Here is a 24,930-nt window from a genome sequence, read left to right as displayed (position 1 = left end):
AACCTCCACCTACCACCATTCCTAGAAATCCTTCCTTCTTTTGTAATTCAGTACAAGTTTAAAAATGTTTATAGTTCAACGAAAAGCGAATGTAATTCTCTTGGCGTCAAAAATGTTTTTTTTATTATTATTATGAATACAGTTATACTATATTTTACATTGCTGGGCATCATTGTTGTATAAAAAATGTATATAAAAGGCATAGATCTACACGTTGTATTTCACCAATACATATAATAAAGGTCACTCCTTATTCAATACTTTTTCTTTTACATTCTAGAATTTAAAGAAAATGAATATACAATGAAAGATGGTGTGAGACATGTGACACTGTCAATGTCCACACTTTTAAAACCTTTCGCTCAGCTTAGCGAACACTTTCTGCCATTAGAAAGTAGAATTGTAGAATTTAACACCTTCATTGGCTATGTTTATAAAGATGTCTTTTTGTATTATTGCTGCCCATTGTTTATTTGTTACTGTATAAGTATTGATGTGTGAACAATTTGCGTTGTATATGCGAGATGGGTTGGAATAAGATAGATATATATTAAGAAAACTTTTGGCATTTATATTTCTTACCATTATTTTTTCATTTTATTACAGTACCAGTGTAGACGACAGTAATTCGAGACCAAATATTTCTATCTATAATCTTGTTTTCCATCTAAATGTGAAGTTAAAATTAGGCTTAGGTTTTGTATATTTGCATTCTTGGTGTAAATATAACTTTTGAATCATTCTATTTCATTCTTATATATTCTAATATATATTGTATTTTCGTCACTCATTTCCAAGTGTCAAAGTAACGAAATTGCGCTTCAAGAACTTCATTTTACTATAGAGTTGCATTGTTGGAAATACCTAGTTTGTTTTGGTTACAGACGACAGCTGGCTGTCAGGCTGTGCGAAGGTGGTGAACAAGAAGATGGTTTTGTGAAATTAAAACTGCCATTGTGTAGCATGTAGGACTGGCCGATATGCCACCTGAAAAGGTATTATTATATCATTTTGCCTGTTTCATTAGTGTTTTGTTCTCTTGATAACATAGTGAAATATGGTAGTTATTGGTCATAGTTGGCAATTACCTGTATTGATTTCAAGTACCGAGTACATGATTGTTGCATGATAGCAATATGGCACAAGGACACGTTCTTCTTGCCCGCAATTCATATTATTAAAACCGTGAAATGAATCTTAGGCATTTTTTTCTAATTTCACGTATTATATTCCTGATGTCATCGTCATGAGCGTGGACTCATTATGATTATTATAGGATAGCTTGAGGCCATTTTCAAAGCTTTAAAGTAAAATAAATATTTGCTAAAGGTCTCGTGTGAATTAAAAATTCACTAAGGTTATTGGCTGGGTAGAACTAGGTTAAATTTAAACGAGAGTATCACCTCATTTCTTGACTTCAAGTGACCTTTATATTAACAAAATCCATTTACCTGACATTTATCAGCACATCAGTTTCAAACAATGGAAAGTGGTTTCCTGCAAGATTAAATTAAATTGCAGTTGAACATAAAATACACCACAAAGTATGGTATTTGTTAAGAAATGCACACCTACACAATATAGCATTAGAAAATTAAATATTAATTTTGTAAATTATAGTACACTGCTTCTGACCCAGGGCAGTGGACAAGGTGCAGGGATGGCCCGTCATCCAGGAGGTGCTAAGATAAGAGGGAGGGTGGAGGGGTGTGGAGTGTTTTCAGGGATGGAATGGGTGGGAGTGATTTTATGCCTTTTCGTTTTTGGCTACCTCTCTTGTAAGGGGGAAAAAGCCTTGGTATATGTATGTATGTATAGTACATCAACATGATATACATTTTTCTTGGCGGGAATCAATAAATAACAGAAAGTGTGGTATTTTTTTAAGTTCACTCCTACACAATATAGCATTAGAAAATTAAATATTAATTTTGTGAATTATAATACATCAGTGTATTAAACATTTTTCTTGGCAGAAATCAATAACAGAAAGCATTGCTAAAAGCAATGCACAAACTAACGAAGTCACATGAACTCCTTCAGACGCTATCTTTATTTTAATAGATTCAGAGGTCAAAGATGACAATGACCCTAATGACTTCTAGAATTATAGGTACTACATTGCTAAAAACAGGTTAGGTTAAGTAGGCATGGTTAGAGTAAACATATATATACTTTGATTTCTTTGATCTCTACATCTACCAAAATAAAGATGGCATCTCAAGTATTCACAGCAGCTACATTTGTTTGTGTATAGCTTTTAGCAACTATTTCTGTTATTGATTTCCACCAGGAATAACAATGTTGATGTATCTTAATTTAAAAAATTATTTGATTTTCTGTTGCTATATTGCATAGGTGCACACTTCTAAAAATCTACCAAAAATGTTATTAAAAGCAATACACAAATGAACAAAGTTGTGGCAACTCCTTGAGATGCCATCTTTGTTTTGATAGATTCGAAGAGAATGACTGCAATCCTGATGATTTCTAGGACTATAGGTACTGCATCACTAAATGCAGGTTAGGTTAGAATAGAGAAATTTATCATACTTTAATTTCTTCAACCTCCACATCTACTAAAACAAAGATGGTGTCTCAAGCAGTCGCAGCAGCTATGTTTGTTTGTATTGCTTTTAGCAAATTTTTTCTTTTATTGATTTCTGCCAAGAAAAATGTATATTACAATAATGTATTATGATTTACAAAATTTATATTAATTTCTCGATTGCTATATCTCATAAGTCGCTTCTAAAAATTTACCCAAATTAGGGTATTACTAAGGAAGTGCACACCTATGCAATATATCAATCCAAAATATGAATTTATTAAATCAAAGTACATCAACATGACTGTTTTTCTTGGCAGAAATCAGTTAAAAAAGTGCTAAAAGCAATACACTACTGAATGCTACTGCAACATGAGCTTCAAGATGCCGTCTTTGTGGCATTTGTCCAGACTCCAGTCCTGAACAGTCATAGCATACCCTGCCTATGATGACCCAGATGACTTTTAGCAATGCTTAAATACATGCTCAATAGGAGATTAGATTAGGTTTTACTAGACTGATTTATTAGACTTCTGGTAATTCGTCTTCTACAACAAACAAAAAGAAACATGGCATCTCAAAGCTTGCTGATGTCCTAGTTATCGCTTTTAGCAACTTCTTTTGTTATTGATTTCCACCAATAAAAAACATATTCTGTTGATGTATTATAATTTACAAAATTAATATTTCATTTTCTATTGCTATATTGTTTAGGTGTGCACTTCTTTAGATTTACCCAAAGTAGGATTTGGTCGTTTTCAGTGTTCACAGAAATATGTCTGCCAGTGCTTTTGGCAGTAAATAGGTCACATGTTATCACCATGCTCAATTTTATTTAATGAGTGGTGTCTTTGTTTTGGGGATTTTTATTAAGTTGTTGGGTTAGGTTTGAATTTTTTAGTTTTTTTAAATGTCGTGAAATGTCATATGTAAGGAGGCAAGAAGAAATGGTTCTGTTCCATTATCGCGCAAACATGTTTCTCAATTCTTTATCTTTTGCATTTGAAATACCTACTTTTTCATTGGCATGGTTAAGATAGATTATGTTAGGATAGGAGCTATTGGACAACATCAGTTTCGTGTTAAACATCTGTGTATGATTCTGAAATTTTACTGGCTACTGTAACATGTTATAATGTGGTGAATTCTCTACTATAATGTGCTATAGCAGCCAAACATTGCACATTGATTACATTAGAGCAGCAATAATTTTGTGTTAAATTAATTAATCTATTATAACCTGCATTTAGTTAGTCAATTTTGTTCCCATTTCTAATTAATCAGAATTTTACTTACTTGGTTTAATTGGTTGAGTTTGCCAGAGGGCTTTACTCTAACTGGTCAATTCTGAATTTCCACTGCTTGACCGCCTTCACCTTGTGTATCATCCCACTCCTCTAATAATCCATTAATCACAGCTATGAACAACAATTACCAATAATCCCTTGTATGGTCATTCTAAGGTAACCTCAATTTTTAGTAATAGAATAGATTGTTGGTATTTTATTTTGCAGTTTTAATATATAAGGAGTTGGGGAGCAAATAGTGTTCCTGGATGGGGTCTAGTTTATAGTTTAAATCTAGAATTCAATACTAAAATAGATGTGCATGCAAGGTTGACACCACATCTGTATTTATAAGTGTCTTCACCAGTGAGTTCTGCCCTTCTGCATATACAGTATGGTGATGTAAAATTTTTATAGGAACCTGTTTAACTGTTGCATAGTGTACCATAGAGCAATTTGTTATCCTTCCAATTTCTCTTGGAATGTAGTTTAGCATTTCTACCATTTGTACTTAAAGTTGCAAATGTGGGATTTTGGGCTGCAATCATTTTTGCCGTCTAAGATATTTTCAATAACAGATCGTCAAAAAAATAAGACGTATGTACCAAAAAGACTTTTCCCCCATAGAAGATAGATATCACTAATTTCTGAATTTATAGAATTGGTATGTCATGACCAAGAAAATGTGAGTTTTTTATCTGATGTGGAATTAGACCTACACTTACCTAAACTAACCTGAAACATTCTGTATTAAAAAGTGCCTGTGTGTTTTTATTTGTTCAATCTGTCTCTTACATAATAGGCATACTTATTATGGATGTAAAATTTTATTATTCACTCACCCCTGTGGTCCTTAGGCTGGCTCACCCATATCCAACTGATAGTTTTTCCATTTTACATGGGTCTTGCACATTATGAAATGCATATATTTTTGTTTTTGTTGATTTGATTACCTTTATTCATTCTTCCTACATCAGTAAACTACATTTGGTCATTTGCTTTATAGTTTTACATGATGAAAGTAAAACAGATTATAGTGTACACACCATTTTAATTTAATTTTTCTCCTAGAATTGAGAGAATATGTAATAAGAATATTTGTAACCTATTGAAGTGTAAATCTGTTTTAACTATGAGCATGTTTAAAGTACATCACCAAGGTGTAAGGCCAGGAATTATTATTTTCGTTTATTTGTATTTTTCTATGAGATTCTATAAGTGAGATCACTAAGCATCATGGGTAAACACTCACTTTACTCTGCCATGACATTATTAGAATGTGTTTGTTCGAAGTGATGGGGGCATTAATTTTTTGGCATTATCCTAGCCTTTGTATTGAATTTGCATTGTTGCTAATACCCAGTGCTTCTATCCTTGGAGATAATATCACTGAAGAGGTGGTGAATTTGAGATTCAAGGAGGGCAGCAGAAAGGAGGAATAATAGAAGTTAGAAATTACCTATTATAACATATAATAGGATATGGCAGACATACATTCTCCCTGCTCTTTCGTCTTCTAAACACAAGCGGATACTGTATCTGTGAATTTTTCTTACCATAGATAGAATCAAGGGTAGTAATTACCAAATACCGTAACTGTGAATTTAACGGATAAAGAATTACCGTATAAGGAGGACTCATTGTATCACCATTCTCCCCATTTGAAATATCGTGATTGAAATGACGTGAACTCCACAGTGTAGACCTGATATTGGTGTATTTCTTTCTTAATTGTGACGGTTTTAAGTGAAGTCTAGAAAAACCATTGTGACTCTGGTAGCATGGTAAACATAGTTTCCTAGTGCCTCCCACCCCACCCCCTCTGGTATTCAGCTAACATGCCTCAGTCTTGAACATATTTTGATTAACATAGAAATTCAATTCACATTGAGTTGGATTTACTATATAATTGTTAAGGTAGGTAAGAAAATTTTTGTGATTTCTGATGTTTTTCTTCTGAACAGCAATCAAGGACCAAAAAGCCAGACGGAAGAACCGGCCAAGATCCCTCTAAAAGGAGAACAGTAAGTGTTATATTTTATGATTTATTTTATTTATTTATCTTTATTTGTGTCTAAGGGAGGGTAGAGTGCTGGAGGACATAAGGAGTGCATGTATAGTTCAGCTTTACAAAGGAGATGGGGACAAAGGTGATTGTAGTAGTTTTAGAATGATCGGTTTGTTGAATAGTTGGGAAGGCTTGTGGGAGGCTTTTGATTGAGAGGAATAGAGGGAGTAATTGGTGAGGAGGAGCATGGATTTAGGAAAGGTAGGGTTGTGTGGATCAGATTTTTGCGGTAAGGCAGATCTGTGAAAAAGCTTTAGCAAAAGATAAGGATGTTTTTTTGAGCCTTTATGAATTAGGAAAAGACTTCACAGAGTAGACAGGAAAGCACTGTGGGAGGTATTGCAGATATATTGGATTGGGGGAAAACTTAATAGGAGTCAAGTTTTTATGAATTGGGAATGGAGTGGTTTGAAATAAAGATGGGGCTGTGTCATGCTGCCATTGCTGTTCAGTGTGTACTTAGATGGGATGGTGTAAGAGGTAAATGTGGGGGTAATGGACAGGGACTGGAGGTCTGTTAAAGGAATGGAGAAAAGTGGGAGGTTGCCAGTTGTTGTTTACTGATGATACTGCACTTGTGGCAGGGTCAGAGGGAGAATTAAGGAAGTCAGTGACAAAGTTTAGGAAGGTATGCAAGAGGAGAAAGTTAAAGGTAAATATGGGTAAAAGTAAGGTGGTGACATGTACAAATGGAGAGGATAGCAGAAAGTGTAAAGCAAATCTTAAAGGAGAGAGGCTGGAGGAAGTGGATAGTTTAGGTAATTGGGGTTGCATGTGGCAGGAAAGGGAGGAGTGGAGGTGGAGGTAAATTATAGATTGAGAGAAGTAAGTAAATGTCTTGGGGTATTAAGTGTCATGAGAAATAGGCATCTAGGAATTGATGCAAAGAGATTATATGAAGGGGTGATTGTGCCAGTGACACTGTATGGGACAGAGACTTGGAATTTAAGAGAGGCAGAGAAAAGTTTAAATATATTTGTGATGAAATGTCCGAAACAGGCAGAGGTTGCAAGGTTAGATAAAGTGAAAAGCAAGGAAACAAGGAGGATAATGAGGTGGAAAAGGAGATGGCAGATAGGGCTGATGAAAGTATTGGGATGGTTTGGACACATGGAAAGGATGAGTGAAGAAAGATTAGTAAAAGAGGTGTAGAAGACAGAGGTGAATGGAATGAACTTGAGGGGATGACCAAGGATGAGATGGATGGATGGGGTGAAAGGGACTTTGAGCAAGAGGGGAATGTCTGTTGAGCAAGGAAGGGAGATGGATGGAGATAGGGGTGAGTGGAGAGTGTCTGTGTATAGATTATACTGTGATGCAAGGAAGGGAGGTGGGGAAGTAGGGAATGGTTATGTGTGAATGGTATTTCGACACATCCCAAAGGAATTTTGCCCCCATCTTCTCTATTTTCTGCATGAGACAAAGAGGGGTGGGTCACTAAATAAGTGAAGCAGCCTTGCTATGGATGTGAACTGTGTCTTGCTGCATTGCTTCTTACCCAGGACAGTGGGTAGGAGACAGGCATGACCCCTCATCCACAAGGAGCTAAGATGAAAGGGTGGTGATTAGGAGTGGAATGGGTGGGAGTAGGTGCATATCTTTCGACTTGGCTTAAGAGGGAAAAGGCCTGTGGTATATAGGCTTATCTTTATTTTATTGAATATTTTATGTCCAAGTTAGCCTCAGAAACTCGGTGACGTTCTTGTTAAGGTTTTGTTTTTGATCATGCAACACAATTTTATTTTGCTGAAAGATCGAGATTGGGCTGAATTGCATTTTACTGAATCATGACCTTTTGTTTTGAAGTAAGCCATTTGGATGTGGGGTATTAACTAATACAACATCTAAGGAACATGTGATATTGAGCATCAATGAAAAGATGTCACTGTCCAGGGATTAAACTCTGGGTGACATTTGCCAGGTAGGCATACTTACCGATTACACCGCACTCACCTCCAGTGACCACCTACACATCTCCTCCTCTATTGCTTGGGAGAAGAAGTTGCAGTAAACCAGCTCCAACTGTTGGTCCCTGCTATGGAGGGGCAATGGACGGGTTTTGGACGAGTGTTGGTTGGGTGTACTCGTATGCTTTGAATCACAAATCAATCAATCCATTGTCCTAAGTCTCTTGCAGGAGACCCACAACTCTGGCCACAGCCAATGGATTGGCCCACAAGTCATGCAAGGGAGATGTTGTGTCATTGGGTAAGGCTAGAGTAGGGCAGTGTGATTCACCATGGTCTTGGATCACATGTTGGACTTGTGATCTAGTTCTGTGTTTTATGTGTGGTGATTACATCTGGGGCCCTGTATTGTGAAAATTAGGTAAAATTTATGTGTACTTTATTCAGGCAAAAGATGCATCTAGTACAAAGACTAAGTCAAGTACAAGCAGCAGGGGCTCCACCTCCTCAAAAACATCAAAAACTTCATCTCAGTCGTCCAAAACCTCATCCTCGTCTACAAAGCCAAGTGGTCCCTCCAGTACCCGTAGTAAGGATGACACCAGGAGGGTGTCCAGTAGGTCTTCAACCTCCAGTAGCAAGGACAAAACAACAAGGGAGAGACCCCAGAAGGATTCAGAGAAGAAAAGTGATCCAAAGAAAGGTAATATTTCACATTCATGTGAAAGATCTAGTTAATTGGCTATCACATAACCCATGGTTCTTTAGTAGAAAATTATTATATTAGTGTATTAGTTTGAAAAATGTGATATATAGTTAATTTAGACATAAGAAGGTAAATAGATCAAATGTGTGTGGAACACAGCACTCATACTGTGAAACAGCATTGGCAAATGTATATTTCATCTCCTTCATGCATATTAAATTTAGGTATTGATTAGTAATGCCTACCTGAGTTGATAAGTCCTGTTTGCATCCTGGGACAGCATAACCACTTGCTTCACTCTTTGCAGATGATGTTCACATTCTCTTGTTACTTGTAATACTAACAATAGAAAATATTAAAATTAAATGGGCAACTAACCAGTGGCAGTAGCTTGCTGTATTAATAAAAAATCTTTATCAATCTTTATAGCCAAGAGCTTCCTCCCCCTCCCCTTCTCATATTAGCTCCTCATGGATGATGGGTCATTCCTGTATCCTGCCCACTGCCCTGGGTCAGAAGCAATGTAGCAAGACACAGTACATCCACAACAAGGCCACTTCACTTTATTGGCGATTCCCCCCTCAGTGTCCACTCATGCAGAAAAAGAGAAGACAGAGAGAAATCCCTTCGGGCTGCATCAAAATATCATGCACACCTAAGCACCCCCATCCCCCAGCCTTCCCTTCCTTACATAATAGTATCATCTATACACAGTTACTCTCCACTCATCCATATTACATAACTTTTCCCTTTCTTGCTCAATAGACATTCCCCTGTTTCTCAATGCCCCCTTCACCCCATCCATCCATCTCATCCTCGGTTGTCCCCTCACATTCACTCCCTCCACCTCTACCTTCCACACCTCTTTTACTAATCTTTCATCACTTTTTCCATGTATCCAAACCATCCCAATAATCTTTTATCAGCCCTATCTACTATCTCCTTTTCCACTCCCACTCTCCCCCTCACCTCCTCATTTCTCACTCTATCCAATCTTGTAACCTCTACCATAATTCTCAGATATTTCATCCCAAACACATTTAAACTTTTATTCTCTGCCTCTTTTAAATTCCAATTCTGCACCATATAATGTTTCAGCACAATCACCCCTTCATACAATCTCCTCTTTGCATTCATTCTCAGGTGCCTATTTCTCATAATGCTTTTTAATACCTCTACACATTTACTTGCTTCTCTCAATCTACAATTTACCTCCACCTCCACTCCTCCCTTTCCTGCTACATGTGACCTCAAATACCATAAACAATCCATTTCCAGCCTCTCCCCTTTTAGACTTACTTCCATCTTACTGCCATCCTCTGCCCTTGTACATCTCATCACCTTACTTTTACCCATGTTTACCTTCAACTTTCTCCTATTGCACATCTTCCCAGACTCCATCACAAATTCCCTTGATCCTTCCTCTGATCCTATCACAAGCACAGTGTCATCAGCAAACAGCAGCTGGCTCACCTCCCACTTTTCTCCACTTTCTTTAACCATCTCCAGTCCCCGGCCCATTACCCTTGCCTTTACCTCCCACACCACCCCATACATGTACACATTAAACAGCTATGGCAACATGGCACCTCCCTTACACAGTCCCACCTTTACCTCAAATCACCTCTTTATATGAGTAGGAATGTTATATTATTTTATACAAGGGACAAATATTTATCCAACACATACTTTTTACCCTGAAAAGGTAATATTGATTATATCTTTTTATTATTTAGAGAAAGAAAAGTGTAATCTTTTAGTTCATGCCCACATGAACTGTTAACACACAGGGTGTGATTCAGGCTTCATGCGCTATTTAAGTGCACATAGCAGATGATATAGTATAATGGCAATGCTGTCCATAAGCTACACAGATTAAATGACTAGTTATCTATTGTCTATTTTTATTATTTTATTTGCTTATTTTTTTTTTTTTTTTTTTTTTCTGTAAACTCTGCCTTTTATTTGTGTCTTTTGTATATATATTTATAATATATCATCTTATCAACCACAAAAACTTTTTCATTTTAAATCCTTGCAAACACAATCAAGAACTAACAGGAGTATGTGCCTCACTGGAAGCCTGTTCAGAAATTGAAATGTTGTCTTGATAGCTTATTGGTAAAGTCACTGTCCATTTGTGACATGTGGGTTAGGTTCAAGGCCTCAGCCTGACAACGTCTCAGTTTATGAATATCTTTCCATCGAAGTACATACTCCCATTAGTCTCAATCATGTTTACATGAAATTAAAATGATAAAGTTATTGTGGTTGATAAGATAAATCTGTGTACTGGGGATCATTCAGTGTCTGTAATTATATATGTGTGTGTGTATATGTGTATATATAATTTTTTTTTTTTTTTTTTTTTTTTTTCTTATTATTCTCTCCAGATGCCAAACCCTCAGTTGCAAAAAGCAGTTCTGAAATAGCCAGAGACAAGATCCGTTCAAGAAGCATCAAACCAGAACCAGAAAAGAGCCTGCATGGCGGGGAAAGGACAAGAGATAAGGATTCCACAAAATCCAGGAGTGAGAAGGATAGACAGAAAGAGAAGGAAAATGCTAAAGTCAAAAATCCTTCAAGAGAGAAAGAGAAGTCAACAGAGAAAGACAAGGAGCGCTCTCGCCTGAGAGAAAGGGAAAAGACTCGTCCAAAAGACAGAGAGAGGGACAGGGAAAGGACAAGAGAACCGGTGAAGGACAGTAACAAAAGGACAGTGGAGAAGAGCAGAGAGCGGACAAGGGGGAAAGATCAGGACAAGGCAAGAGAAAAGGACAAAGGAAGGACAAGAGAAAAGGACAGAGAAAGAATCAGGGATAAAGGAAAAGAAAAATCAAAGGAGCGCGGCAAAGAAAGGTCAAAAGATAAAGAAAAATCAAACAAGGACAAGAAGTCAAATGAGAACGAGACCACTAAACGTCAAAAAAGTGGAATACCTCGATATAAGAAAACTGTGGTGCCAGAGGGTAAGTTGATCTTGTTTATCATTTGATATTTTCATTGAATACAGATGGGGAGACCGTTATTATATCTTTAAGCTAACTTGATGGGATTTTCATCTTCAGTTTTCTTCTTCTTCTTCTTCTTCTTCTTCTTCTTCTTCTTCTTCTTCTTCTTCTTCTTCTTCTTCTTCTTCTTCTTCTTCTTCTTCTTCTTCTTCTTCTTCTTCCTCTTCCTCTTCCTCTTCCTCTTCCTCTTCCTCTTCCTCTTCTTCCTCTTCCTCTTCCTCTTCCTCTTCCTCCTCCTCCTCCTCTCTCCTCTCTCCTCCCTCCTACTCTGGGGAGGGATGTAAAATTTTGTTGGTCAATTGCTCCATATTGAAAATGAGTATTTGTAGAGGGTAATTTTCTCAGTGTGAAAACTGTTATGTTGCAGAAACTGAATATTCAGCTCCACTAGATTATGATGAAGAAGTTTTAGAGAGTATTGATACATCATATCAAAGAGAAGACCCTGAAATCCGACCACAGGGAATGGAAAATAACCAAGAGAACAGCTTGGACACCATGGAATCAGGTACCAGTGGTTTCTTTGCCTTTGTCTTTTGGCTACTTCCCGTATAAGGAAAAAAAAACTTTGGAATGTGTATGATGTATGTATGATTATTGTGTTAGAAATATTGAAGGAATGTGTAAGTTTTCAGCATTGCTGCCTTTTTTCTGAGTTATAGATATTACACACATTATCCTCGAGTACCATGACTTTCTGTGTAGATTTTTTTGGTACAAATTCAAGATTGTTTTAATTACAACTTAAGGTAAAAAAATTTTTTAATTAGAACTTAAGGTAAAGACCCCAATTTTCATTAATTACAGTAAATTCTATACATCTTTGCTCCTTATATCACAAGTAAAGGAGTGACCTCTCTCACTCTTTCTTTTTTACTTTCTCTTTCACTCCCCTCCTCCTTGAGCAAGTCCATATCACTCTAGACCAGTGGTTTCCAACCATTTCTGGCTTGAGGCCCCCTTGCCAAGCCTTTCAGAAGTTGCCAGCACCCTTATTAGAAAATCTATATTCTAGTTTGTCAGTATTTTGTCAATTCAACATCAGTGTAACAACATTTTGTCCCTGGATAATATGAAAATTCTCATCTTTGCACTGATGCTGCTTTAATGAACAAAAATAGATGACAAAGAGAGTCAGTAATACAAAAATTATTTTTGCCCTGAATTTTGGTGGCACCCTTAGTTGATCTCACGGCACTCTTTGGTGCTGCCGCACACCAGTTGGGAACCACTGCTCTAGACCATGCCAGTCCTTTGAAGAACTTTCTGACATTTCCCACCATTGTGATAATAATAGCTCAAAGACCAACAGCAGCTGTTAGTAGTCCATGGGTCCTCCCAAAGACTTCACAATGAAAGAATTATGGGTCCTCCCAAAGACCTCACCATGAGAGAATTTTAGGCTGATGTCTGTTGTATTAGTGTGGGATTTTTCCTATGTTACTCCGTGTATGAAAAGATGTAAGAAATAGAGTTAAATTTGTCAGGTGAGGTGTTTTTCTAAAGAGATCTACAAGAGGACATGAGGACTGTTGCTGGTTACTATGGAGGCATGGGTTTCTTGTCATTGAAACTTAAACTATCAATATATTTGTTCTTGAATAAAAAAAAAAATTGTAATCACTAAACTGGTAAGGAAGCTCACTGGCTGAGCAGGTTGGGGCGTTGTTACTTGTGGTGAAAGTCAAGGGGAGGGCGGTTCGAGTCCTGCCACCGGCGAAGTTGAACCAAGGGCATGGTTCATTAAATTTCACACTATAAAGTCCTCTGAAAGGGGCACCATCCTAGCCTTTCAGTGGGAGGAGTTTGTGACATTAAACCATGTCACATATCTGTATGGTATATGAATAGAAACTGATAGTCTTCGTTGTTGTGATGAAACACATTATCTTCACAGGTATTTCACTCACTTCTCCTCGAGATTTAAGTGGAGACGAGGTTGAAGTGGAGGAGTCTATATCCTCAAAAATGGTGGAAGTGGATGAGAATGAGGAGGAAGACACTCTGAAGGAGGAAAGTTCCGTCTTCCAGATGCGAAGCGCCAGGGGGATGAGAAATGCCTATCCTCCTGGGGAACCTGAAGATGGAGGTTATGCAGAACAAGAAGATGATTATGCCTACGAAGATGATTTTGAGGTAAGATGAAAAGGCACAAATTCTCATAATACTGTAAATTTTTTATTGTACTTGTGCAAAGGATTACAAAGGAGGAGCATTCCGACAGGAGACCTTTTAGTCCATAACTAGGTCAGATGTGGAAAAATGTAATAATGATAAATAAATAAATAAAAATTATGATAATATAAATAATGATAAAATAAAGACAGGTGGATAAATACATCTTGTGTGCTGTGGACGATTTTTCAATGAGAAACATAAATTCTCTCTCTCTCCCTCTCTCTTCCTCTGTTAAAAATTATTCTATATTTCTTATTTTTGTTTTGCACCTGTAGGACTATGAATCTGACTTTGAAGAGGACACAAGCTCTCCAACAGCAACCGAGAGTAGCAGTGAAGAGTCCTCTGACATCGGTGACAGCGAAAGCACTGAAAGCATGGATGATGAGATGGCTGCCGTTCTTGAGGCAATGCAGCAAGAAAACAATTCAAGGAAGCAGATTTCTGAAGAGCAGCAAGAGAGTGAGAATTTAGTCAATGGAGACTCTGATCATGGGACCGAAGGTGCAATGACTCAGGAGAGTCCATCAAATAACGAAACTCCGAAAGAAGAATCAGAGTACATACCAAGACCTAAGACATCCATAAGTTTCGTGAATTTTGCTGTTGCAAAGAAAAAGCAGGAGACTCAGAAAGTATGAACCTTTTTGTTTCTTTTGAGGAGGTGGAGAGTTTTAAGTATTTCAGGCAGGATTTGGTCCAAGTACAGGCGATTGTACTTTAGCCCAAACCTGGATATTTTTGAAGTACAAGCACAGTCATTTTGCTATGTATTTAAGTCCGAGTACATGCTATTGTACTTAAGTGTAAGTACTTAATGTGATAAGAAAAATTCCTGTCACAGATTAGTAAAGCATCATAACACTCAGTGTACATATTTACCCAATAGTATCATCACAAAGTTTGCTAGAATCTACATACAGTATAGAACTTTTGATTAAATATGATGAACTTGTTTGTGCTTTGTATTTTTCAAGTATTTTGGGTTCAAGAACAAATACAAGTAACATTGAATTTTTAAACTCCAATTACAAGTAGGCCTACATGAATATTTGTAAGTAGGCCCAAGTAAATGTACTTTGACACAATCCTGATTTCCAATCCCATGGTGGTGAATGGAGGAGTGAATGTGGAGGCAAATTTCATAGTAAAGGAATCAAGTAAATGTCTAAATGGAATGGGTATGATGAAAAATGGGTATTTTGGATTAAATGCAGAGAAACTTGCATGCAGTGATTGCATCTACTTTTTATTTGTAGCAAAGACTTAGAATGTAAGGGAGGCAGGAAAGAAGAGAATGGGTATTTTTTAGATTAAGTTTTTTGGGGTGACAGAGAGGGGGGGTCGCCAATTTAATGAAGCAGCCTTGCTGTGGATGTGCTGTGTCTTGCGACACTGCCTCTGACCCAGGACAGTGGACAAGGTGCAGGGATGACCCATCATCTAGGAGGTGCTAAGATAAGAGGGAGGGTGGAGGGGGGTGGAATGTATTTAGGGATGGAATGGGTGGGAATGGTTTTATGCCTTTTTCTTTTTAGCTACCTCCCTTGTAAGGGGGAAAAAGCCTTGGTATATGTATGTAAGTTTTTTGAGAAGCATGATAGGTGTTACAGGAATGGATAGTAGGAAATTTAGAGGTGAGCTAGAGAGTAGGGGGGGAAAGCGAACTGTCAGATAGGGTAGATCATAGTATGCTGAGGTTGTTTGAAAATTTGGTGAGGGTAAACAAGGAAATATTAACAAAAGGATTGTGGCAAGAACTAGATGGCATGAACTTGAGAGGAAGATCAAGATTGAGATGGAGAGGGGTTTGGATACACATGGAATGTGTGTCAAACAAGGAAGATTAAGTCAATTAAGGGATATTGTGAATGAATGAAGGAACAATATTGCCCAAATGGATGTTATTCTCATCTGCTTCATAAATTATATCAAGTGGATGGGGGAAGGAAAGGTTGCCACATAACGAAGTACATACATATACCAAAGGCTTTTTTTTTTTCTCACATGGGGGTAGCCAAAAAGAAAAAGGCATAGAAACCACTCCCACCCATTCCATCCCCTACATAATCCATTCCCCTCCACCCTCCCTCTCATCTTGGCACCTCCTGGATGACGGGTCATCCCTGCATCCTGTCCACTGCCCTGGAGGGGAGGTAAAACAGTTCTGTCTGATGGGCCCTGCCATGGAGGAGCTTTGCATGATGGGGAACAGGGCAGCTCTTCATCCCGATTATGCTGAGATGGGAGGAGTGATAAATGGATTTTAATTGTGTATGAATTGGGTGTAGGGTGAATGTATGCTTTGAATCAGCCACCCCCCTTATAAGGGGGAAAGGTCATTACGTATGTACAAAGTAGGCCATTCATTAAAAGAAAATAAATTATTTTGTGGTAGGATAAGTACAGTGCTCGACAAAAGTACTGTCCACCCAGTATGAGGCAGACAGTACTTTTGTTAAATATGGACTGACCCATACAAGTGGCATGGCTTCATGCCAGAAATTCTCTCTGCTTACAGCGAGTGGGGAAGGGGTGGAGTTTATCAGTGAACCAAGAATTAATCATGTCAGTCTTTGTCTGATTGGTGAGGAGGAAGGTTGTGGCACACAGCCTCCCTCCCCACCAGCAAGAAAATGACTGACATGATTAATTTTTGGTTCACTGATAAACTCCACCCCTTCCCTACACGCTGTAGGCGGACAGAATTTTGGCATGAAACCATGCCACTCGCATGGGTCTGTCCAGATACGACAAAAGTACTGTCCACCTCATCCCAGGTGGACAATACTTTTGTCGAGTACTGTATGCATATGACTATAATTTTATCAAATTTTTCTTTTTCAGATGAATTCAAAAATGAACAGCAGAGGAGCAAAGATTTTAAGTATGATTAAGTTGGACAGTGTCAGCTTTGACATCTTTACAATGGCTCCAGTTTCCTATGAAGTTTATATTTCCAGTTTTGGGCGATCAAACACCTTGCAGGTAATTACTTGGTTCACTTGGCCTTATTTTTATATACTTCATACATAAAGTTCTTTTGAGTATTGTACATATATATTAATATGTATTTCTATTTTAATCACTTTCTTTTGAGTATTGTACATATATGATAATATATATATATCTATTTTAATCACATGTTTACACCAGATTCTTTGAATGTGTTTTCCCTTTAGAAAAAACAGAATTTTTTTTTATAATTTTTAGGCAAGTGCTCAAACAAATGAAGATGCCCTTGATGAGGAAGTCCAAACTGATGATGTCATAACCTTTGACAAGTGGACGCAAAACCCAGTTCACATTCAGTTAAGAAAATCTGAAAACGGGGAATTATTGCTTCCGTCTACTGCAGATTATCAGGGTGTGGGAGGAGACTTTGGTCCTGCATCCTCCAATGTTGGCTCGTTGCCACAAGAAAACAGTACTAGACTCTCAAAGTTCCTTGCAGCTTCATCTCAGGTAAACCATTCTTTTGTACGAGATATCTTGCATATTAACGACTTCAGTACAATGATACCTAGGTAGGCGTCATGAGGTGCTAGTGACTACATGAAGATACCAACATTGGCGTCTTATTATTTATATCTTTTGTAGTTGTACATAAGTTACCCCCCCAGATTCTGTGAACTGGTTTGATCACATTTTCTGAGTTTATTATTACTCAGAGTAAAATGGAACAAGTAATACAGTAGTGACATAGTATTCTATAATTTTAATAATGTAATGCAAAATCATATATGGCAGCCGATGCTGTGCACAAGAATTTGAGTTGTACTGAAGTGACTAACCTATGTATGCTTTGATGTAATCATTGAAACTAAGGTAAGGGAATTTTTGGGTGCATTGCATCAAATCAACACAATATATTTGTATTAATGTTACATGAAAATGGCCAAAAGTGGATGATGATTGATAAGTGGATGAAATTGGTCCATTATCATCATTGGTGTATAACACAATAGCACCATCTCCACCCAACTCCACAAAAATAATATAAGATTGAATAGATACAAAGGACAGCAACCAAAATGGTCATATGAATTACTCATAAAAAAAAGAACAACTATGTTGATATAAGACCAGTTCTCTTAGATTAGTTTTTCACGTTAAAAGCGTATTATTGTGATATACTTGGAATTGTTTAATTCTTGCACTTTCTTTAATAACAAGTATGCTGATATATGACAAATTCTCTTAGGTTAGTTTTTCATATAAAAAATGTATTATTGTGATTTACTTGGAATTGTTTAATTCTCTCACTTTCTGTAATACCAATATTCCCATTAATCACGAACATAGGTGATGTTGATATTGTTAGAAGAAGAAGCTTTATGGAAATGCAACAGCAGTTTAGACAACACTTACGAGAAGGACAGCGACAGTGAAGATGGCTTAGGCTTTAGCACACCAGCTGTACCCATGGGTGTAGCTGTACAGGAACTACTGGAAGGGCGAAAAACACCTGTCGTTACTTTCTGTCCCACACAACCAAACATCATCTTGTCCGGTCATGGATACTTGGAAATGGTACGCAGGTTCCTTGTTTGCTTTGTCAAAATAAACATTCTCTCTTTCTCTCTCTCTCTCTCTCTCTCTCTCTCTCTCTCTCTCTCTCTCTCTCTCCCTCCTTTCTTTTTTCTTTTTATTTTCTATTATTTCCTCTCTCTTTCTCATTCACAAATCTAGTTTGAGAATCAATCTATTTAAAGTATATCTGCCTGATATCACTTTGTTCTCAAATAGAAATATATTTTTCTATATTGTGTTAGATTCAAATGCTGTATGATAGGGGTTACAGGATTGGATAGTGAGAAATGAGGAGATAAGGAGGAGAGCTGGGGTGGGAAAGGAGATTGTAGATAGGGGTGATGAAAGAGTATTGGGATGGTTTGGATAGATGCAAAGAATGAGTGAAGAAAGAGTAGTAAAAGAGGTGTGAAAGGAACAGGTGGTGGGAGTGAACCTGAGGAGACAACTGAGGATGAGATGGATGGATGGGGTGAAGTGGGGCATTGAGCAAGAGGGGAATGGCTGTTGAGCAAGGAAGGGAGAAGGCAGGAGACAAGTGAGTGGAGAATGGCTATATACAAGTGATACTGTGATGCAAGGAAGGGAGGGGGTGTGGGAATGGGGGGGGGGTTAGGGAGTGGTTATGTATGAATTATATTTTGACTCAGCCTGAAGGGATTTCTACCCATTTTCCCTTTTCTCTGCATAAGGGGATGGAGGGGGTGGTCACCAATTAAGTGAAGCGGCCTTACTGTGAATGTCCTGCATCTTGCTGTATTCCTCCTGACCCAGGGCAGTGGGTGGGATACAGGGATGACCCATCATCCATGAGGAGCTAAGATGAGAGGGAGGAGAGGGTGGTGGATGGGTGTGGGTACTTGCCTTTTGACTTGGCTACCTTCCTTGTAAGGTGGGAAAAGCCCTTACTTTATAGGTAGACAAAGAATGTACAGTATATTCAAATTACATTTCCTTTCTCTTTCTCCCTTTTTGCCAGGTTCAGGAAGGAAATACAATTGCAGAGTGTTGCCTTGTGTGTGTATGGTCTGTCCGTGAACCGTCAAGACCTCAGCAAATTCTGACGTGCAGTTATCCTCCTTCTTGCTTGACATTTAGTCCAGGAAGGCCCTCGGTTATCCTTGCAGGTTTAACAGACGGTTCCCTCGTAGCTTGGGATCTGAGAGAAGAGCTCTCCTTCCACCAAACACACATAAAGATTAAGGATGAAGAATGGATACTGAGAGCACCTTCATTTATTACTGGTAACTTTGTTATCATATTTCATCCATTTCTTAAATTATAAGCTGTAAGAACATTAGTATGTAGAGGTGGACTGGAAATAGATTTTTCAGTATTCGTGGATGAATGCTGCTTATTTTCATTATATGTAAACACAGATATTTTTCTGGACTTCGTATAAATCATTGACACATCCCAAAGGGATTTCTTCTTGTTCTGTAAATTCTTGAATGGATGAGGGGATAAATGGTGGTGGTAAACCAACTTAGGCCATGAGGTCCTTCTGTGGAATTGCTGTGTTTTTGCTGCATTCCTTCTGATCTTTTATCTTCAGAACTCCCTCGCCTCCATCTGGAGGTGCAACCTTGTGGGGTTGACACTTGGTCTCCAGACCAGACCCACAATCTCTGTGAATTTGTCGCATTTCCTCCACCTTTTAAGGGAAAAAAAATATATATATATATATATATACCATATTTTTCTCATTTTGTTTTCATCATAATAGTTGTTGTCGTTCCCTAGACTGTCTGTCCGAGCAGTCCCGTCTCCCCAAGGAAGGCCACAGCCGAAACTGGGTTTTCCCACAAATTCTTTATAGAGTGTATGTTGTGTTGTTTGCGTGCATGATTGTGTATAATGCAGTCTTCCATTATGTGTTGTATGGTATGGGGTGAAGTGTTACATCCTGGGCAGCTGTTCACAACACGGTCGTCCAGCCTCTTCTGGTAGCTTAGAAGTGCTGGGTGGTGACCGCATCGCAGTCTGGCCAAGTGGACTCTGTCCTTTCGTGGGAGAGAGGATTCAGAAGGGTGGATATCAGGGGGTCTGGCATGCAGCAGTGTGTTGTCTTTCAGTGTGTTAATGGAGCGGTGAGTGATATGATTATGAATATGTTTCCGGAGGCTGGTATTTGGTGGTTGTGGAGGAAGAGAAGAGAGTATCTGTGCGTAATAAAGGTCTTTGGGTGTAGTTTTAATGTTTCTTGGTGTGTGTGGGTGTTCTGCTATGTAGTGTAGCGGGTGTGATGTGTTTGTGGTGGCTGCAGTAAGTGTTTGTGTGCCTCTCATGTCGAGGTGGTCCTTGACTTTGAGGACTTTTGTTTCATGGTGTAAATGGTCTGTAGGTGTTGTATTTGTGCAGCCTGTAATTGTTTTTAGGGCTTTGTTTTGTATGATTTGAAGGGTGTTGTGGTGTGTCTCACTGAGATTAGGAGCCCATGCAGGACTCGCATAATTCATCACTGAGCGTATGCATTGTTTGTATATTGTTATATTAGTTTCTTTGTTTTGTCCAAATGTTGTTCCAGTGATTGACTTAAGTGCGTTAAGTCTAGGTGTGCATTTGTTTTTTATGTTTGTGAGGTTAGTAGGTTAGATAGGATGATGTCTATATTACATTATTACAATAATCTTTTGGGACACTGCTTCTGACCCAGGGCGGTGGGCAGGGTGCAGGGATGACCCGTCATCCAGGAGGTGCTCAGATGAGAGGGAGGGTGGGAGGGGTGTGGGGTGTATTTAGGGATGAAATGGGTGGGAGTGTTTTTATGCCTTTCCCTTTTTAGCTACCTCCCTTGGAAGGGGGAAAAAGCCTTGGTATATGTATATGTATGTTTTGGGAACCCTGGTTGAGAAACATCACCCTAATAAAGGCTCCAGCTTCTTGTGGTGTTTATTTCAATAGACATGTCAGCAACTGCCACTTTCATACACAACTAGAGTCATGGGTCACTGGATTTGAATATGGGAATGTGTATTTGTTTATCTATTTATTTATTTATCATTTTTTTACGCATCCAGCCTAGTTATGGACCAAAAGGTATACTGTTGGTATGCTCGGCCTTTGTATTCTTTTGTAAATATGTAATGCAGTAGGGTGCTAATATGTTTAGTATTGTCAAAATATCTATGTAACCTCAGCGTCTGTAGACATAGGTGCGGACTTTAAGATATTAGAAAAATATCTGCAGTTGTGGATGTCCAGTCCATCTCTACTATCATTACTAACCCCTTAACACTATTGTACTTTAGTGTTAAATCATAACCTAAAACAGTTAAGCTTTGCCTATCAATCTTCTGTGTATTGGGCCGTGGAACCATGGTAGTGGAATTTCATTTGTGAACTCAGGTAAAGACCTTTTATATTTACCCTTATTTTAAGTCTCTGTTTTTTACAATAAGTTATAAGGACCCCCTGGTGGTTCAAGGTAGTGCTTTTGCTTCACACATAAGTGACCTGAGTTCGTATCCCCAGGGTGGACACAAAAATGGGTTCTGGTATAGTAAAACTCCGTATATTTGTACCCAGTTAGGCTTGCTTGGTGCCTTATCCAGACAGTACACATGCACACACACGTCAGATAGATGGCAAAAATTGGAACTCCAGGAAAAAACACAATTTTTGTGGATTTCAGCAATGAGAGAGTAGCTGTGTTGTATTAGTAGGGAAGGGGAAAGCTCGTGGCGTAGTGGGCAGATGGAGAAAAAGGAGAAGGGGGGAATTATTGAAAAAAAATGGAAGAAAATGAGGAAAGGGAGGAATAGGCCCCGGAAGTCAGAAGGGACTTAAACAAAAGGTGCGCAGACGACACAGGTGAAGTTGAACAAGTCAGCAAAGGCATTAAAACTAGAAATATAGATAAGAGCAGTGCAATAGAAAGTGGAGATAATTATTTCTATGGATTTAATGAGGGAGGAGATGACAACCTCCCCTGATTAGCAAATCTAGAGGAAAAACTAACAAAAATTAACAAATCATGGTAGGTTAGATTTAGCCAACTTGCACTAATTACACAAAGAGTTGATAAATCGGAAGAACTAAAGAAGGATAACCAAAACCTAAATAAAGAAATAGAAGAATTAAAAAGGCAAAAGAAGTAAAGGATGAGAATGAGGAATTAAAGAGGAATAATAATAAAGAATAAAGAGTCCATAGCAAAAGAGGTAAGTGGTTGGAAAAAGATTCAGGAGTATAGCAAAATTTAATTTAAAGATATAGTGAAACAACAGATGAAGGAACACACTGAGAGAGAAGGAAAATATAGTAAGAGACTTAGCAGATAAAAAGAAATGTATAATTATATTAGGAATGGAAGAGAAGCATAATCCAAATAGGACTACAAGAGTAAGAGATGAGAAAGAAAGAGTGAACAAGGTATTAAAAATATTTCAAGAAGGTGAACAGAAAATAGGGAAAGATATTGAAGAAATATATAGGCTGGGGAAATACAATATAGACAAGACCAGACCAATTAAGGTTAAATGCAAGTCACAAACAACAGCAAAGAATGCCTTTTCAAAAACACGAAAACTAGCAGAAAGTGATCAATACAAACAGGTATGGATAAAAAAATGAATAAAGAGGAAAGAGAGGAAGAGAAAACAAAAAGAATCGAAGCTAAGGAAAAAAAATGTGAACAGAACAGAGTCAGACAAAGAGAAATTCTATTGGAGAGTAGTGGATATGAAAGTAAGGAAATGGTTCATAGGAGAGAAAAACATAAGGGAAACAGAAAACAGGATGGAGGTAACAGAAAATAGGATGGAGGTAACAGAAAATTAAAAGTATCCTTCACCAAGGATATGGTTCATTAAATTCCACGCTACAAAGCCCTGTGAGTAACTTTAATTGTAAAGAAATTTGCTGGGAAGAGATGACAGTGAAGGGTGGAGACAACCTATGAGGAAATGTACTACTTCATATGATTATAGAACATACAATGACAATGGATACAAGAGAATACTAAGTATAGAAATGAGGAAGAGCCATCAAGACTAGACCTAATAATCACATCAGAACCTGAAATAATGGACAAGAATGAATATAAGACACTAAGGAAAAGTGACCTAAAGAAACTAAAGAAAAATACATGGAAAAAATGAACAATATAGAAAGGGAAGAATGATGTATGGAAAAACAAGCTTTGATAAAATGAAAAAAAAAAAAAAGCAGACTTGGAAAGGATATACAAAGAGGAAACAACAGTAGAAGAGAAATAGAAGAATTTGACAAAAAATTATAAGGAAGGAGTGGAAAAGTATGTTCCAAGACAAAAACAAGAAAAAGGATATGTAAAATGTTGGTACAACAAAAGATGTAGCAAGTTAAAAGATAAAAAGGATAAAGCTTGGATAAAATTGAGGAAAGATAAAAAAAACAAAAAATGGAAAATATATACTGGTTATAGAAATGAATATGTACAAGAGCGCAGAGAAGAAAAGAGAAAATACTAAAAGGATGTCATAGAAAAATGTAAAAACCAAAACTATTTTATAGATTTGTAAACAACAAATTGAAAAACAAACGAATTAGTGAAACTACAAGGAGGAATAGAATACACAGAGGAAATAGAAATGGCAGAAATTATGAACAAGTATTTTAAATCGGTGTTTACGAGGGAGAACATATAACTGAGAGATGTTGAGTGAGAGGGGAAAGTTTCCCCTATGAAAGAGATAGAAGTATCAAGGAATGAAATAATGAATCACTTGCGTAATCTCGATGTTAGACAATCACATCGTCCAGATGAAATGGCCAACTGGATTTTGAGAAAATGCAGGGACGAACTAACAGACAAAATACATAGTCTAATAAGCAGATGTCCCCAGAGAAACATATAAACAAAATTTTTGGAGAAACTTATAATTTAATAAGATTAATCAAAGTGGCATTTACATACCTGGATGAAGAAATGGTGGAGAAAATACTAGTCATTTTGATAAGACCAAAATTGGAGTATGCAGCAACGACGTGGTCACCAAGTACAAAAAAAATGAACAAAACTTGAAAGAATACAAAGAGCAATTACAAAATTGGCACCAATGCTCTCAGAACTATCATATGAGGAGAGGCAGGCAAAACTTGAGCTACAGACATTGGAGCAAAGAAGAGAGAGAGGAGACTTGATAACTATTTATAGAATCATAAAAGGCATGGAATTTATTGATAGAGAGGATCTAATAAAATAGGATAGTAGAGATACAAGAGGACATGGAAAGAAAATCAAGAAAAACAATTATAGAAGAGACCTGAAAAAGAACAGCTTTCCCCACAGGATAATAGACATTTGGAACAGATTAGATGAGAATGTGGTGTGTTCAAAAATTATACACGAATTAAAAAAGTCTAGATAACATGAGATATGGAGACAGGACACCATGAACATAGCTCCCCTTCCTGTAAAATACAAATAGGTAAATGCACAGACAAAGCTAGCTTAATATCTTCCTACGTTTCCACACTATCAATACACTCAAGACTTCTGTCTGGGTGAAGGTGGCCCATGCCTGTGCAGTGGAAGAGAACCCATCCTAGGCACTTGCATTTACCCTAATGTTCCACACTGAGCTATATACATTGGTGCTTTGCAGATTCTTTCCTATTATGTAACCATAATTTCCATAATTTTGAATTAGTTTTCAGGACATACAAGTGTTCAGCATGGACTTTTTTTTTCTCATAGCACAAATTAAT

General features: G+C 37.6%; 1 protein-coding gene across 1 annotated transcript in view; it reads left to right on the top strand.

The window, feature by feature from the left end:
- Positions 1 to 880: 880 nt before the first annotated feature.
- Positions 881 to 24,930, top strand: part of LOC143036536 (uncharacterized) — a 40,653-nt gene continuing 16,603 nt past the window's right edge. Inside the window, exons 1-11 of the mRNA XM_076204011.1 lie at positions 881 to 995; positions 5,799 to 5,858; positions 8,257 to 8,512; positions 10,909 to 11,484; positions 11,894 to 12,034; positions 13,424 to 13,662; positions 13,980 to 14,339; positions 16,552 to 16,692; positions 16,918 to 17,169; positions 18,010 to 18,237; positions 19,217 to 19,481. Of these exons, the coding sequence (XP_076060126.1) occupies positions 981 to 995; positions 5,799 to 5,858; positions 8,257 to 8,512; positions 10,909 to 11,484; positions 11,894 to 12,034; positions 13,424 to 13,662; positions 13,980 to 14,339; positions 16,552 to 16,692; positions 16,918 to 17,169; positions 18,010 to 18,237; positions 19,217 to 19,481 (2,533 nt within the window). The 5' untranslated portion in view covers positions 881 to 980. The remainder of the gene's footprint in view (positions 996 to 5,798; positions 5,859 to 8,256; positions 8,513 to 10,908; positions 11,485 to 11,893; positions 12,035 to 13,423; positions 13,663 to 13,979; positions 14,340 to 16,551; positions 16,693 to 16,917; positions 17,170 to 18,009; positions 18,238 to 19,216; positions 19,482 to 24,930) is intronic.

Source organism: Oratosquilla oratoria, chromosome 20, assembly GCF_046742065.1.
Source record: "Oratosquilla oratoria isolate Oo_2021 chromosome 20, ASM4674206v1, whole genome shotgun sequence".
NCBI lineage: Eukaryota > Metazoa > Arthropoda > Malacostraca > Stomatopoda > Squillidae > Oratosquilla > Oratosquilla oratoria.
The sequence above is the reverse complement of the archived record's forward strand: the minus strand, read 5'-3'. Positions and strand labels throughout refer to the sequence as shown.